This window comes from Channa argus, chromosome 2 (assembly GCF_033026475.1).
Source record: "Channa argus isolate prfri chromosome 2, Channa argus male v1.0, whole genome shotgun sequence".
NCBI lineage: Eukaryota > Metazoa > Chordata > Actinopteri > Anabantiformes > Channidae > Channa > Channa argus.
In genome coordinates, this window is record NC_090198.1 from 23,763,963 (window position 1) to 23,781,081 (window position 17,119).

Genomic DNA, 17,119 nt, shown 5'->3' on the forward strand with positions numbered 1-17,119 from the left:
AAACTCAGCCATGTGGTTCAAATCAGGACTTTCCACTTTCAAATTCAGTTTTTGTTTTTCTAATTTCTCTCCAAATAGTAAAGTAAATAGTCATGTTTTGCTGGGAGCGCAACTGTTTATCTAAAAACAGTGTTATTATTCCCTGGATCAATTAACTACTAGAATATAAGCATTTTTTTTATTATGAACATTTGTTAGTTTTATTGTCCTCAAATTGTAAACTGAGTTGCTCAAGTTCTTGCCAAGTTTCTGCTCTGTTGCCACGACTTGCAGCTTAATAACCTCAAATGTGCTGATATACCTCTTAATTTGATTTATCTGTCCCACTGAGAGATCTAATCCATAAAATCCACAACAAGAGCTTTAAAACAAACCTCCATCTGAGAGGAGCAGTGGCTGACAGTTCAGCTCTTTACCACCAGATGCACTTTACTTAACCCAGTGACAGAGACGTGTGTTTTGTGAGGTGCAGACACTGTTGCCACTGTGCAAACTGAAGGCCACTGATCAGCTTTGGACATAATGGAGTCAGACGGGGCAGAGTGTGGGAGTTATGTTTAAGATATGATGACGTCAAGCTCCACGGTTGTTTTTACGTAAGCTTTAATTGTCTAGAGTCTAGAAATGTGAAATTTCTACACCTGGTAGCTGAACCTTCATTATGTTAAAAAGTCAAATTGTTTATGATCTATTCTTTTAATAATCAATATTCTTCACATATTAGGCCCACAACTAACTAATGCTTGTTAAACACGTACATGAATAATCTTTGCATACTGTATTTGTTATTAATAAATGCCAGAAATAGAGAGACAAATCCTGATCACAATTTTCCAGAGCCCAAGATTCCAATCTTCTTGTTTTGTTTGACAAAACGTTGTTTTGCCGTCCAAGAATCCTCCTGGCATCATGTGCATTCTGGATGATGTGTGCGCCACCATGCACGCAGTGGGCGAGGGGGCCGACCAGACCATGCTGCAGAAGCTCAGGGCCCAGACCAACAACCACGAGCACTTCAACAGCTGGAACCAGGGCTTCATCATCCACCACTATGCTGGCAAGGTCAGTTTAAGTGCACTTGGCACAGCATACGTACATTATCTCTTACTAGTCTTTTTCAGCTTACATCATGTTGTTTTCGAGAGCAGGTCCTCCTCTGTGTTTAAATGGAAGCCATCCAACATTCATATCATATAAAAGTAAAATAACATTTGGTCATAAATATTTATGAACACTGGCAATTAGTATATGTACAAGTTTTTTCTACATGCTAATGCTTGTGTACATTGGCCAGAAGAATTACAACATTCAAAATAAGTCTTACAGCAACTCCATTTACTGGTCGTTGCTGTGGTATCAACTGTAAATGTATAGGTTGTGCATTCTTTGTCTCATTCTTTATGGTGTTGGTATGAGAGCTGTTCCTATTGCTCCCACTTGTATGAGTGGTTATAAATAACAGTTGTGCAGCTGGAAGTTTAATTCTGGGCTCGGTGTCGTCATTTTTGTTCTTTTAAGTTTTCCAGTTCTGAGCTAACACAGCTCCCTCCTGCACATCTCGCATCTCCTCAGCTATTTATGGTTGCAGTTCCCATCCCTTATGTAATGGTGTCATCTCCATCAGCCTGAGCTCTTTCATACACTACATCTCATTATACATCTATTTTTTATGTTTTTATTTTTTTTATTCATTTTTATTTCAGTGGTCTGGACTGAGGTTGTCCCGTGTCATTCTCCAGATGTGCAGTGGCCTCAGCCTGGCACACATGCCGCAGGATTAATGAGGCTTGACAGAAAGTTTAGAGGGGCTCCCATGACTGGGCTCAAAACATTCCTCCAGTCTCCACCTACTGTATAGCAGAAATAACGTAAAGTGTGTAACTTATACACTTTTAAACCACTGCTGGTTTTGCAAGGAAACTAATCCTGGGAGGTGTTAAGTTTGGATTTGCAACCCTTCATTTTCTTTTCCCATAAAGTTCAAGCTACTGATTTAGGCCTGAATATCAATTCCAACTCTTATTTTCACATAGGTTTTATCTTTCACTTTGCTGGAGCTTTCAAACAGCTCAACCTCATCCTTTTTCTTAATTAAGACTTTTTAAACCTTCTCTGTGTCCCTCCTGCAGGTGTCCTACGATGCAGAAGGTTTCTGTGAGAGGAACCGAGACGTCCTTTTTACTGACCTCATTGAGTTGATGCAGAGCAGTGAAATGTAAGTAACTCCTATTTGCACATTGCACCGACCTGTGGTGGGAGTTATCTGTTGTGATGCATATGGTTATAATTGAATCCATCTGAATGAGTGCATCAGACGTTCCAGTGCATCTGGAAACTGTCAGGACAGTGCAGAAGTATGCAGGGATTTCTTATGTTGTGCCCTCTGCCCTGAGTCACGTCTGGCTGCTGTCCCAGCGTGCGGCTGTTGAGCTATACTCAGTCTGACCTTACAAGTGCTCTCTCCCTGTGGGGCTACATTGTGGAGAGTGGTCCCCAACCACCACCAAAGTGGTGTTTTGGTTTCTTGGGTTTTCTTTGTGTCTAAGTGGCCATCTGTGCTTATCTGGGCCTGCATTGTGTTTCTAACCCCCCTGCAGGCCAAAGTCACTGCTCACCCCTGTTTGTGTCTACATTTTGTGAGGCATGCGAGGAGTTTATGTCAAAATCCATTTCCGAAACATGTTGCTGAATACAGGGCCAAGACAAAGTATGTGAATTGCTTTGAATTAAAAGGTTTTCTGCACTAATTGGTCATACATTGTGGTCTGACCATCATATGTGTCATAGGTACAGTACACAATTATTTCTAATCTTTAACGTCCTTGTTGAACAAACCCATTAAACGTGCACTGTGATGGTAGAAGAAGTGACTCCATGGAATTAATAACAGAACCTCCTTTGGCAACAAAATGCCTTCAGAAGCCAAACCTTCAGTAGCTGTGGATAACACTTACACAACATTCAGGAGGAGTTTTGGACCAATCTTTCTTGGTCCCCCACAGAACTGCTTTGGTTCAACATATTCCGATTAAATCTTTTGTGAATGACTCTCATTCACATAAAGTCATTTCAACATCATCTCTGTTGCATTGTTATATAATAATTTCTCTAGTGCATTTTGTTTCTTACTTGGAAACATAATTTTTAGGAGACGTTATCCAGCTTCATTGTTGCTTCAAGTCCAGTCCAGTCCAGTCCAGTTATTCTAGGCTTTTTTTTCTTCTTCTTCTTTTTACTCTCAGTGAGCATGTTGTATAATGCTTTTGGGGCAATTTTAGCTGCACTCCACATCTCTTCAGTTTTATGCAAATCTACAATTTTTACACAAGGCCACAATAGCAGATTGGGATGTTTTCGGTATAGGCAAGAGCAATACAATCATTTGTAGGTGTGTTTGCATAGTTTGTAACCAGGAGGAATATCTGACCATATGTTAAAAAACATTCAGATAACTTATTTCTGCTGTTCATACACACACTTCACTTCCTGCTTGAACATAAATACACACATAGATAAAAGAGCTTGGCACACTCACACTTAAAGGAAGTATAAGAAGGAAGGAAACAGCCTCATTCATTTGAGAGAGAAGAAAGGGGTGACCAGTATGGTCAGCTGGACAGTATTAGTGGAAGTCTGGTGTATTTGTACACAAAACTTGCTGATCCTTTCTTCTCTGTCGATACCATTTGTCTGAAGTGAAAATCAAACAAAAACCAATTTGGGAACAAGTCATAAAGGGGCTGAAACATAAAAACACCCAAAATGAAAAAGCCCAGAAAGTATAAAATAATAACACAACAATAAGACACAAAAAGTTGAAGTGCATTGAATGCCTTGGGATTAGACCAAAATATCAAGTGTTGCTGGGGGTGGAGAGAGTTTGAATCAGCAGTGGTTGAACATTCACACAGAGTATGTTGTTATTGGTTACATATTTTGGCTTTGTGGAGAAAGGGGAGCATTTTATGTCTTACAGACTTTAGATCTTAGTACTGATGTTTTGATTCCTTCTCTGTATTTTTTCAAAGCTTTGCTCAAATGTGACCTCTACCTCCTAAAAACAATATCTTCATATTTGAATATAAAAAAAAAAAGTCACCAAATCCTAATTTCAGAATAACCCTTATATAATGGGCCTCATTGCTCTGTGCTCCATGAAAAAGAGGACGTACACCCTTCAACTACACAATGATTTCTTATTTGTTTCTCCTTTCACAGGAAAAAAGGCCAAATTTAAATCAAAAGTATTTTTTAACCAAGCTTGCTGTCAAATAATAGCATACCTTCCTCCATACAGCAGTGGCCTTGGAATCCTTCTGCACTGAAAAGTGTTTGCACAAACCCTTGTTTTCCCACAAACACCCAACTCAGACCTTCCCAAGTAGTTCAGGAATTTTTACCCGTGACCTCAAATGTCCTTGGTTCTTTAATCATTAGAGTCACTCTTTGAGCCTCCAACGCTTTGGTTTTGTTGACATAAGGATGATCTGTGCCAGTCCTAACTCCGTGTCCTCATCTATGTCCCCTGACAGCGCCTTCATCCGAACACTGTTTCCAGATAACCTCAACGCTGAAAAGAAGGGTCGACCCACAACTGCAGGCAGCAAAATAAAGGTGTGTTCAGTTACGCTTGTGTGTGAGTGTGTATAGTTTTCTCCCTTCCGCATAAGCAAGTGAGATCAGACTTTTGACAAGATAATATGTGCATTTGCTTTTCAGTACCATCATGACCATCTTCTTCTTTTCTGGTGTTTCCTTGTATTCCACCCTTTAGAAACAAGCCAATGATTTGGTGAGCACACTGATGAAATGTACTCCACATTACATCCGTTGCATCAAACCTAATGAAACTAAGAAGCCCAGGGACTGGGAAGAGAGCCGGTAAGTGTCTGATTCACTGTGTACACTGTCGTCCTCACACAGTCATGTTTGATACATGAAATATTCCAACTATCCATGGGCTGTATTGTCACATTCACCTTAGATGTAAATACATCTTTAAGTTACAACAGTGGTTGCTTGTCTATAGTTTGAAAACAAGAAGGGCTGTGGCCCACAAAGAGCTTGGGTTCCCCACCCCTAGGATGGGGAAAGAATTAGAGTTATTGAATCCCCAGCTGATTTTGTAAGTTTGCCCACTTACAAAGAAATGAAGAGTCTATAATTTTTATTGTAGGTTTATTCTAAAGGATACAGACAGAATATCAACCAAAAATGCCAAAAAAGCACATGATACACACTGATTTGCATTTGTATCATGTTTTTTTTTAAGGGGGATTTTTGGTTGACATTCTGTTTGTATCCCTTAGAATAAACCTACGATAAAAATTATAGACTTGATTTCTTTGTAAATGGGAAACTTCCCCACTGTAAGTGATGCTGGGACTCAGTACTAGATGCAAGGTCAGGATTTTTGAGTCCATTAGATTACCTCCATGTTCCAGGTGGCTACCTATGCTTCGCTAGCCACACAGTCATTCTCTGTGGTCGGTCTGCAGCTCCATGTCTGCTATTGCAGGATTCCTCTCACGCTGTTTTGTTGATTTTTTTTTCCACATTGTTTTGTGGTCCAAAAATCAAACTGGTATAGGAAAAAAATTCTGCTGGTGGTGCAGGAATTAGAACAGAGAAAACCTATATTAATAAGGAAGATTTTGCACCCCTGATAAATATGACAGCTATAGAATGTCTCATCTAATGTATATTCTGTATGCATTCATCATAACTAATTATAATTTGTACAATAACACTTTTATTTAATTGCACTTTTGGCAGTTTGCAAAACAGCCCCAGGTCTCTAACCGTTCTCACACACAAGCTTAAGACTGAATTATTGTTCTGATTTGTTCCCCCTCCTCCCATTCTGGCCCAATCTTTGCCCTTGTTTGGGTTTTTTCCATCCATCTAAAGACTTAAGTCATGTGAGACGTGTTTCCGACATTTTCCCCTCTTTATCCCTTTGTTTCAGTTTCCCGCTCTTTCTCCTCTGCTCCTGGAACTGCATGTTCACATGTAAAACGCAGTTGTATTGTTCAGAGCTTATGACCTTCCTGTTGTGAGCCGAGCACAGGGTGGCTCATTAATTAGCACCGGAATCGCTGTTTTCACAGGAAGTCTGAGTGTACTAAGTAGTGCTGAAGCTTTTTGTTCGAGGCTGTTTTGCCCACAGTGAGCTGTGATTATTCCTTCCGCTAGAGGAGTGGGAGCTTCATGGGACGTCGATCTGGTACAAGGCAATTGAGTTAAAGTCGACAGCTGATGTCTCATTGTGGTTATAAATAAAAGTTCATGTTGCAGGTTTCTTCTTAAACAGAATGTTATGTTTCCATCTTCTTTAGGTCTTTTGCTTGTGCTATGTTAGTCCTTCATCTTCTGTCTCATGTTTTCTAGAGTAAAGCACCAGGTGGAATATCTGGGTTTGAAGGAAAACATCAGGGTGAGGCGTGCTGGCTACGCCTACCGCAGAATCTTCAGGAAGTTTCTCAACAGGTACAGTAACACACCTCAGACTCACAATGAGGACACCGCTATGCAATTACCATCCAAACCCTCTGCTTACATAAAATCCTTGACCTCTGCTAAATGTTCTGGTCCTCAGGTATGCCATCCTGACCAAAGAGTCGTGGCCAACGTGGCGAGGTGATGAGAAACAAGGTGTCCTTCATCTCTTGCGCTCTGTCAACATGGACCAGGATCAGTTCCAGCTTGGTCGCACCAAGATTTTCATCAAAGCCCCTGAGTCGGTATGTTTGTCATCTGCCTCACCTGCTGACTGTCATTTCCTCTGTATCTACAGTATGAGAAAGCTTTCCAGGATAGGGTTTCACAGCAGAAAGCAGAAACTTGCAGGCCAACTTATTCATATGTTATTCTGTTATAGATGTAAAATTCAAGTCATATGTGAGAGAGGCTGCTGATGGAGAAAAAGGTGCTTTTTCTAACAGTGAAATAACTGGACTCACCAATTTTAGCCTAAACACCATAAAAGGACACTAGTGTCCCAGATCCTGCTTGGATTCTTGTTGTAAGGGAGGAGATTGAACCCGACCCTTGAACCACGTCAGCACTGAGTCAACACTGCTCTGGAATTAAAACACAAGCACAGACTGTGGTTGCAGAGTTTGGGGGGGGGGGAGAGAGACATCGTAAAGGCTTGTCTTTTTCCACCACAACTGCTTTTTTCATGATTGCAAAGAAAGCAGCACTTGTGTGAAGCCCAGGCTCTCCTTTATTAATGTACGCACGTGTGTGTGTGTGTGTGTGCATGTTTGTGTGTGCGTGCTTAAAAAACGCAAATATCACACAGGGCGAACTGCTGAAATGAGCTGCCAGGCTTCTAAAAAAAGGCCTCTCTGTCTGATAAGACACTGACACCAGTTAATTAGTTGTATGACGGAGTGTTTTTCTAGTGGATGTAATATGAATAAATGAATGAATGGTTTTATTTATGAGTTATACACCTAAGTGCCCAGCTCACATGGGCTTTCTTGACACTGGTTACATAACCTTCAGGGAACTGGGAAAAAAAAAAACATTTTAGGACACAGCAGTACCTGTTATACCCAGACTAGGAGCTATACACCGCACAATTCAAACACACATGGATCCATACACTGAAAGTATGAGCAAATGTCAAATGGCTTATATGTAAATAAGTGCTGTAGTTTACATTCTACGTACATGGTCCTTATCTGCCATTTTTTAACAAAAATTTAAGTCTAATCGAAATTGTTTTGACTGTTGTTGTTTCTCTCTTAAAGTGGTGATGGATGAGTTGGAGGCTCATTGCCTGTCAGAGTGCTGGGCTACAGCAGAAGACTACAGACAGTTGTCTTCCATACGAGAATATAGTTTTTGTAACAATCATTGCGATAATTAGGACACTTTTACTTAGTGGGTCGGCAACAAAAATAATTTTGATTATCGAGTCACAATTGAAGTCTTTTAGTTTTTTGTATTATTGTCTGTCCTAGGTGTTATGTTAAGCAGCCACATGTTGTATCTGTTAATACACAAGCCTCCACTTATGGCCTTTTTATAACATGCTGACAACTACATTATACTGTGTTAATACTTAATAGGAACATTTACAGTAAACTGTGTGGACTTATCCTAACTCTAATGAAAAGTAATCAGATAGTTTCACTTCCTATAGTGACTGTTACTGCTTTGGTTGGTAGTGTAGGTCAGATGTTTGCAGAATAAATATACTGTGTGGCATGAAGCTTAATTTCGAGCTCTGTCTCTGAGATCAGATTTTATCAGTAAGTGCTTTAAACCAAAACCCCATCTGCTGTTTGTTTTGGGATTTTCCACTCTATGATGAACAGCCTCAGTGATTTTGTGGTGTTACTTTCTCAATCAGTGACTCAGTGCATTTTTCTCCCCACAGCTCTTGTGGTTTGATCTGTAGTGATCTGTTTTGGCTTTGCTTGTTTCTGTCCCGTCAATGCCAGGCCTGTTACAGCGGTGGGCAGGAAGTTTAGTCTGCAAGGGAGAGGGCAGTGAGTGTGATTGCATATCCAGAGGCCAACGAGAAATGACACGCGAAGATGGGTGATCTTTTGGCACAGAGTCAGCTTCCCATGCAGCAAATCACTTTACAGCAGAATCAAATCGTATTTTTCCTGTGTTTGCTATAGTTGTGGCATTGTGCAACTGTGTGATACATCTTGTTTGTCACAAATCTCTACCCATAATCAGTCTTCCTGTTCAAACTGGCGTGTAAGACATCCTTTCCCAACATATTTATTTATTAAATCAACCATGATTTAGTGTCGTAAAACATGAATAGCCACTGTAATTTGTAGTGACTCTTCCCTGGGTCCTCACAAGTAAACATCCCACCACAACATGAAACCTACATAACTCAACATAAATAACAGCAACATCTCAACAACTTCTTTTTTCTCTTTCAACTTATTCCATAAGCTTGGGGTCACCACGCTGCACAGCTAGGGCAGTTTGGGGGCATTTAACACCGCTCAAGATAATGGCTGCACAACTAAAATAGCACATACAGTAAAAGAATCCAATATTGATTAAGACTGCACTGTGCCCCAAAATGTATTAGTATGTTTCTTTAAGCCCTTTTTAAATGTGTCAAACCTGATGGCAAACCATTCCACATTTGTATTCCTCCATACACAGCAGTTTGTGGACTGGCACTGGTTCTTGAAACAGGAAGTAAAAAAACACCTCATGATGCATGGCTAGTGTTAAAATGATGTTACTGTATAAACGATGCAGGAGAAGGATGTACACAGTGACATATTTTTTATGAAACAAATCCTGTATCCATCCAGGTTGTACTGTCGGAACATAGTCTGAATAAATTCAAATCGAGCTAATCAAATCATGTGGATATCGTCCAGAGTTACAGTCCTTGTGTTTCCTGGCAAAGCTACAGAGATGGAAAGCAACAGAAAGAGGGGATTTCAGAGTAAAAAGACTCTTTTTGTTTAATTAAAGCCTCAGATATCTTCAGAAAACCTCAGAATACATTTTAAAGAAGTGTTGGCTTAACCCTTGATTTACAATACTTTGCTTTATCTGTGTTTTATAAAAGCAGTCCATTTTCAGGAGTAAATGACTGAACTGACTTACATATTTTTTTAATAACTGCAATGATATAAATATGATACTATTTGATTCCTGCCAAGAATTCAGTTAAACTGCAGGCTCCAGTGTCCGATAACAACATGTACAGTAGTGAGGAGTAATACCTAAACATTATCAGTGACCACAGACATTTGACTTTGTGGATTCAGTTGCACACAGGCACATTCAGTTTGTATGTGCTTCGTCTCTCTATTTGTCTTCAAAGCTCTTTCTGCTGGAAGAGACACGGGAACGCAAGTTTGACGGCTACGCCAGGACCATCCAGAAAGCCTGGAGGAAACATGTGGCCCGTAAGAAGTACGTCCAGATGAGGGAAGAAGGTGAGTGAAGTGGCATCTCGAGGCTTTATTTTTCTACCTGTCCCCTTGTCTCACTCTGTCAATCTGCACCTGTTTAGCATCTGACCTGCTGTTGAACCGGAAGGACAGGCGGCGACACAGCCTCAACCGAAACTTTGTTGGCGACTACCTGGGTATGGATGACAGGCCTGAACTTCGACAGTTTCTGGGCAAGAGAGAAAAGATAGACTTCGCAGACAAAATCACAAAATATGACCGTCGGTTCAAGGTTGGTTTTCTTCAGTCTGCAGTCTGTTTCTTTGGCTAAACAAATTTATGGAGAATTTATGGAGCTGTTTTTTTTTTTTTTTTTTTCTTCTCTGTGTTTAGGGGATTAAGAGAGACTTGATCCTGACCCCAAAATCTGTGTACCTGATCGGAAGAGAAAAGGTGAAACAGGGACCGGAGAAAGGACAGGTGACCGAGGTGCTGAAGAGGAAGATTGACGTGGAGAAGATCTTGGCGGTGTCTCTCAGGTATGAACCAGGCGCTGCCTTTCAGTCCAGGCTGATCCTGCTGCTACGTCACCTTCTGCTTTTCAGCAAATAAAACACTATATGTTGAGGGTTGTGGCTGTTTTGGAAAGAGAAAGAGATAAATAAGTGGGATTCACAGTTAATTTAACCTGTCTTCTTCATGCATTTCCACATCACCCTGCTGTCTCACTGGGATACAAATATCTGCCTTATGTCTCCTAAGACTGAAAAGCTTTTGTCTTCATTTCATTTATATGATCATGCGAAAACAACAGCAGGGTATGAGCTGAATAACACAGTGGCTCCTCAGCATGCAGTGGAGTGGGGCCACTACTTAATCTGTAAACTCTGCACTGCAGAAAGTCCCGAGTCTACTTCAAGGCCCCAGTCTGGATTTCCAATCACACAAGTTCCCATGTTTCTCTAAATGTCACACGAGAGACACTGAAGACATGTGGAGTACATTAAAGCTACTTCTGTGTGTCTCTCCCCCTCTGTTTGTGTGTGTGTGTGTGTGTGTGTGTGTGTGTGTTTGTGAACTGGGTTGACTGAAAGCAGTTTGACATCTCAGAAGTGTTGTGGAAAGAAAAGAGAAAAAAAAGAAAGCGTAAGTCTCGTGGGGGCTTTGTTGTTGGTTGGGAACGCTGTATTTTAGAGGTAGAAATCACAGAGCTGTTTCAGCTTTTAAGCCCGTCGGTTTAATAAGGACCAGGTGGTGCAGTGAGCAAAAGCAAAAGTTGTAAAAAGCTCATCTGAGACAAAAGCTCCACTTCACGAGGAGGAACAAAGTATCTTTTTGTGGGTTACGGGCACAAGCTGTCTTCCCCCATCAGATGTGAGCTGCTTTGTGAGGCTCTGTCTGTTTCTATGCAAATGTGAAAGATGATACTAACTCTCCATCTTGGCTTTCACGGAGGACAGACAGAAAGCAGAGCAAAATCAACGAATCAAATGTGTCAACATCACATTTGTTTTACATACGTTGTCATACAAAGCTTCTTACCAAGTGCTTTCTTTATGATGTTCAGCACGATGCAGGACGACTTCATGATCCTCCACGAGCAGGAGTACGACAGCCTGCTTGAGTGCATCTTTAAGACCGAGTTCATCAGCCTACTGGCTCGTAGATTTGAGGAGAAAACTCAGAGGAAACTGCCGCTCAAGTTTAATAACACGTACGTAAACCACCCGCAACAACAGCTTCACAAAGCAGTGAGAGCGCACGTCCTCCTCAAACTTTATTGTTTATGTTTATGTTCTCAGACTGGAGATGAAGTTGAAGAAAGAGAACTGGGGCTTCCTGAGCGGGGGCGGCTCCCGGCAGGTCATGTTTGTCCAGGGTCAGGGAGACAAGCCTGTACTGAAGCCTTCGAGCAAATCCCTTCAGATCAGCGTCGGCCCCGGGCTTCCAAAGAATACACGTGAGTGTTAACGCAGGCCCGCTGGCCAATGAGGAGGGATCCAATGGACTCATGACTTTGAGACACACACGGTTCAGCACAGAGATCATAGTGCAAACTTTGTATGAAGGAAATGATCAGGCCCAATATTAGTTGTATTTTAAAACATCTGTGTTTGAAAAAAATATATTTTGTGTACTAGAACTTAAAATGAGTCCTGAAAAGTGAAGGACCCTTCACTCTTTCTGTTTGTGTCTGCCTTTTGTTACTGTGTTTGACCCCTGAACTTTTCATCTTTCCCTCTCCAGTTCCTTAGTAACGAATGTTTATACATTGCGCTCACTTGCTCTAAAATCTCGTTATCAGGCCCCACCAGGCAGAGCTTCACTCAGAGTCGCCCTAACACGTCCAGAACCCACCAGCACATCCCATCACGGGCTGCACCCGGACCGCCAGGTACAGCGTTCACATGACACAATGGTCGCTCAGGTTGAAGACCCTCTATTACACAGTATGACCATTCCCTATGTCGTCTTCTGCAGTTCCTTTCCAGAACGGTGGCCTGAAAAACAGCAACCATGTAGCCAATCAGAGAAACTCTCAGCATCACAAACAGAGACATTTGTCTTCTAACAACTCAACACGCCCCTTCCTGCCCAGCAACATCAACCAGGTGAAGGAGCGAAATGGCAGCCGACCACAGCCAGACTTGGATTGTCTAAAGGTCCCTGATCAAGGAGCTGCTGGGTGAGAGACCTGCACAAACACACTATAGGAAAACAAAAAAAAAAAAAACACACAGTGCCGTCCTGCAAGAGTGGGTCCAGTTAGCCTCAATGCACTTCAGCCACAACAAAAATAACACCTGATGGTTGTATTATAAAAATATGATACGGTTTAATAAAAAATATTCGGAACTAATAAATGCTGATGTATCATTGTGGTTTCACCACCAGCAAATAAAGTAAAAGATGCACATAAAGTAGCTGGGCACTAAAAACTGAAAATACTGACCCGTGATGTGTCATCACCGGTAATAGTAGCGAAGCACCTCGTTTGTCTGGTGCATGAGCAGTTGGTCGAATCATTTTTTAATACCAAAGTGAAAACACACGATCATGTGACTTAATTATCAGATGACTATGCTGATAGTTAATTTTAAAGCTAATATTACCAAACATTTGCGGTTTTGTGAATCAGTTAGTTCCAGTTTAAAGTCCATTCAAATGAGGCATTTATAATTATTCTGTATTAACTCACATCTGAGACTGCAGGATCATTTATGTTTCATCTTGATTCCCATATGACTTTAACAGGCCACGCTCATGCATTTGTCTCACTTTGTGCTTTTCAAACGTGTTAACAGGGATCGTACACACACACACACTAATACACATTTATGTGCTTCTGTAATTTGCCATAATTTGAAAAATGTATTCTTTTGTAGTATTGGAGACAGACGGACAACTTCAAATGGAGGAATGTGAGTTGGAGTGTTTGCAGTGTTTTGGGTGGTGGTTCTGGACTAGAAAAGCCTTCAGCAGCAGGACATGTTGACACTTCTTCTCATGTACAATTTTTAATAAGGCAAAGTTCAGACTTAGCAATGGAGCTAACTGTAGTTGTATTCCATTTTCTGCTGTGCCATGATGACCTTTCATTTCTGTAATGAAAGAGTTTTTGTTACTCATGGAACTTACTATTAAAGATGAATGCTTTTACTTTTGAGCACACAGACATCACTGCAAGGCATATGTATATCTATTTGAGTTCAGAATTCATGTTGCTTATGTATAAACTAACTACCTCACACTCTGCTTCTCGCTCGCTGCCACTTGCCATTTACTATGAATTATTTGATCCTCACTTAGTGAAGTAAATTTCTGTAATAACAGGGTGCTGCCAGTTTACAGAATCATAAACGGAGGTGTTAAAGGTACCACTGACTGTGGATCAACACCCTCTGCTCACATATGCTTCTTGACTTCATAGCATTGTTTTAGAGCAGTTTCGTCTATGCAGGCAAACATATTATAGGTAGTAGATCACCATCTTGTGGCTGATTAGTAAACTACTGCCTTCTGCTTCGGACATTGTTTCCCCTTCAGTGTGCTCACATCAGTTTAACAAGATGGTGATAATGCATGCACGTCTATTTTGGGATGTACTGTACCGAATAATACTGTAATATCTCATTAAAAATAGCTTCTGCTGGACACTTCTGAATTACCTTCACAGCTGCTGCAGCCTGGTGAATGTTTCATTTAGTCCCCCTCCGTCCTTGTGAGCAGGTTGTCCTGACAGTCGTCTGGTTTCTCTCTTTGTCTTATGATACCCCAGAGCCCACAGACCATCAGCCAGCAGGCCTCCACCGGGAGGAGGACGCCCCAAACCTGCACCCAAGCCCAAGGTGCCCCAGTGCAAAGCTTTGTACGCCTACGACGCTCAGGATACAGATGAGCTCAGCTTTAACGCTGAGGACGTTATTGACATCATCAAAGAGGGTGAGCTTTATAGGCATATTTTTCATTTTCCTCACAGCACAATCAGTGTGGAACTGCACACTAACTGAGTCATGTTTGCCAATCAGATGCGTCTGGCTGGTGGACAGGAAGACTCCGTGGAAAGCAGGGACTTTTCCCCAACAACTATGTCACCAAGATCTAGGAGCTGTTGGTTTCCAGCATGAGGAGGAGAGTCTGCTGCGTCTCTGCTGAGCCTCTGAGAGGACAGGATAGAGCTTACAGTCAGAGAGAGAAACACTGTGAGATTGACGCTCACACTTTCTTCTCCACTTCCTTGTAAATAAATGTAACTCTCGACACCAGCAGCCCCAAAAAACAAAAACATCAGGCTTGAAATGAGGCTCTCCTTTAAAGACAAAAACACTCTGACCATGGGGCCTGTTTTCCTTTGAGTACTGAACAAAACTATTTATTGTATTTATAGCTTTCTGTGTTCTCCTCACTGTCAGTTATATCTTGCTGAGAATTTTGAGCGCTGGAATGAAGTTTGCTTAATCTCTGGGACCAGGCTGTGATTATTATTCTCAACATGTTTTTAGATGGTTGGATTGCTGATGCACAGGCCGTTGTCTCCATGTCAAAACTGCAGAGACTTGTGTTTTATATTTATTTCGGTGCAAAGCTGTAACTACTTGCCAGCCACGGAGGTTCCATCAACCCTGACTCCGTGATTATTGTAAATGATTTTAAATACCAAAGCAATATCATTTTAAACTGTTTATCGAAACACAGTGCGTCCAAGTGGGGAATCACCTGGAAAACCACCTTGGTCTCTGTTTTCTTTGCTGTTTCTATCCCACCAGTACATGTCAGACACAGAGTAGAGGCCATGGATACTGTAACGTGAGCACGCTGTCTGTGGTGTATTAGCACTTTATTGGTACAGGTACTACCTTGGACACAGACACTCATTCATCCCACAACCATTGAAGTCTACGAAGGACAGATTGCCAAGCTAGCAATAAGCCTAGTTACTGAGGGGGTAATTTGTTTACATTAAATAATAAAAAGCAGGCATTTAGGTCTGATTCTGTATATGTGTTCATATTTAGGGTTATGCCTGTTGTTGGTTAGAATTTAAATTTATTTTTTTTACACTTCCTCTGAAGGATCTTTTGTAATCTATTTGTCTGCTTTTATACTCACAAGGCTGCTTCATTTGCTGCTGTATTTGCCCAAGATAGACAGCAGCTATTACAAACAAGGGTGATTGGATTTTTATTTTGTGCAAAAAGTTGTTTTAGGTGAAAGGATTCTGTTGCCATTTTTCCAAAGCTACTACTCCTTTTGCTTTTGCTCGACTGTTGCTGCACATTTTTTGCACTGCCTGTTACATTACTCACACATTCCTTAGTAATTTGTTTAAACCATAATAACTGCGTTATGCTCTGGTCATTAAGCATTGCTGGGATTTCTGTCAACGATCTTCTGCATCATTAAATATAGTTTGATCCTGGATTGCTGAAAACATCTGGGGGCAATAAAAAAGAGGAGTCATTCAATAAAGCATGTAATATTGTATATTTAACATTTTTAGTTGGTTTATTTTATGATCAACAATCTCATACTTACATCAATCAGGACTTCAGTCCACTAATATCCAGATAGTGAGAGTAGCAACACTCAGTATCTAGATATTAGTGGTACTTTAGCCAGAACCCACTAAATTAACCGTAATCTTTAGTAAAGCTGCTCGTGCTAATAAGTTGAGCCTGTTTTTATCCTTTTAAATACACAAGCTTTGTCCACACTGTAATGAATTATATATCCATCATTTATGCATTTACTGCTTTTTCGGGGGACTAAAATTGTGAAATTTAAGAACATTCAGTCTTTAAAAACTGTTAATAAAAATAAAATGAAATTGTAAAAAATAAACTCCATTCCCAGTCTCAAAATCTGTAAATTATGAGTAAAAACTTTAGTGTCTCTAGGTTCAGAACAGGAATCGTCCTCATCACTATGACATTTTATTTGTGGAGTTTCTGGTCCAACAATTTATTTTTAGCCTATTTATTATGCAGGAGTACTGCAGTTTAGCACATACTTCTGATTTGACCTGCCTCTTCAACTGCTGCTGTACTGCAACCGTGGATGTGTAAATAACTGTATGTTGACCATCAGCTGCTGCTTTCAGTAACTTTAGATCGAGTTTAGCTGACATGAACATCTCGGCACATCACAGCCTCTTTGGATCGTGGATTTTATGAAATCAAACATTATCCTGAGCTGGAAGATGTAGATTGACCCAGCGCTTGCTGTGAAATTTTTGGTGCTTCATGTCCACCTTGTGGCTTTGATCGGCACTGCACCTGTCCGGACTTAATCACTTTAAACTTTGAATTTTATTTAGTTTGCTCATGTGGACTTGCACCTTACAACCATAAGCTAATCGATTTAGATTACACAATGTATCCAGATTTATCATGTAACTCTATTTGAATGCAATGAGTTTGCCATAACCGTTGAACCCAGTTTATTTATATCTGGAGTAAAATGAGTTAATCTGGTCTGTGTCATCAGCCACTGAATCAATTTGGCTCCACAGCTAAAGTATTCAATACTGGCAAGTCTTCAAAGCTAATGTAAATAGATTCCCGAGCATCCAGCTTTGTTGTAGCTATAACTGGAACCAACGTAATGCCTAAAAACATTAAGTTGGTTTATTAAATAGGATCATCTCTTACAGCTTTTTTTTTGTTTTGGTAATATACAGTTGTGCACAAGCCTAATCTCTTCTCGAGTAGATGCTTTAACCA

The 17,119-nt window shown here is 40.7% G+C and overlaps 1 protein-coding gene across 2 annotated transcripts in view; it reads left to right on the plus strand.

Annotated features, from left to right (window-relative positions):
• Window positions 1-16,238, plus strand: part of myo1ea (myosin IEa) — a 43,991-nt gene extending 27,753 nt beyond the window's left edge. The window contains exons 14-29 of one of the 2 annotated variants that reach the window (XM_067485635.1): window positions 895-1,062; window positions 2,130-2,215; window positions 4,533-4,614; window positions 4,775-4,881; window positions 6,391-6,489; window positions 6,599-6,743; window positions 9,827-9,941; window positions 10,019-10,188; window positions 10,290-10,435; window positions 11,464-11,610; window positions 11,699-11,856; window positions 12,202-12,291; window positions 12,378-12,582; window positions 13,283-13,318; window positions 14,176-14,339; window positions 14,426-16,238. In XM_067485635.1, the coding sequence (XP_067341736.1) occupies window positions 895-1,062; window positions 2,130-2,215; window positions 4,533-4,614; window positions 4,775-4,881; window positions 6,391-6,489; window positions 6,599-6,743; window positions 9,827-9,941; window positions 10,019-10,188; window positions 10,290-10,435; window positions 11,464-11,610; window positions 11,699-11,856; window positions 12,202-12,291; window positions 12,378-12,582; window positions 13,283-13,318; window positions 14,176-14,339; window positions 14,426-14,502 (1,995 nt within the window). In that variant the 3' untranslated portion in view covers window positions 14,503-16,238. The remainder of the gene's footprint in view (window positions 1-894; window positions 1,063-2,129; window positions 2,216-4,532; window positions 4,615-4,774; window positions 4,882-6,390; window positions 6,490-6,598; window positions 6,744-9,826; window positions 9,942-10,018; window positions 10,189-10,289; window positions 10,436-11,463; window positions 11,611-11,698; window positions 11,857-12,201; window positions 12,292-12,377; window positions 12,583-13,282; window positions 13,319-14,175; window positions 14,340-14,425) is intronic. The other variant, XM_067485642.1, reaches the window with a different exon arrangement.
• Window positions 16,239-17,119: the final 881 nt, after the last annotated feature.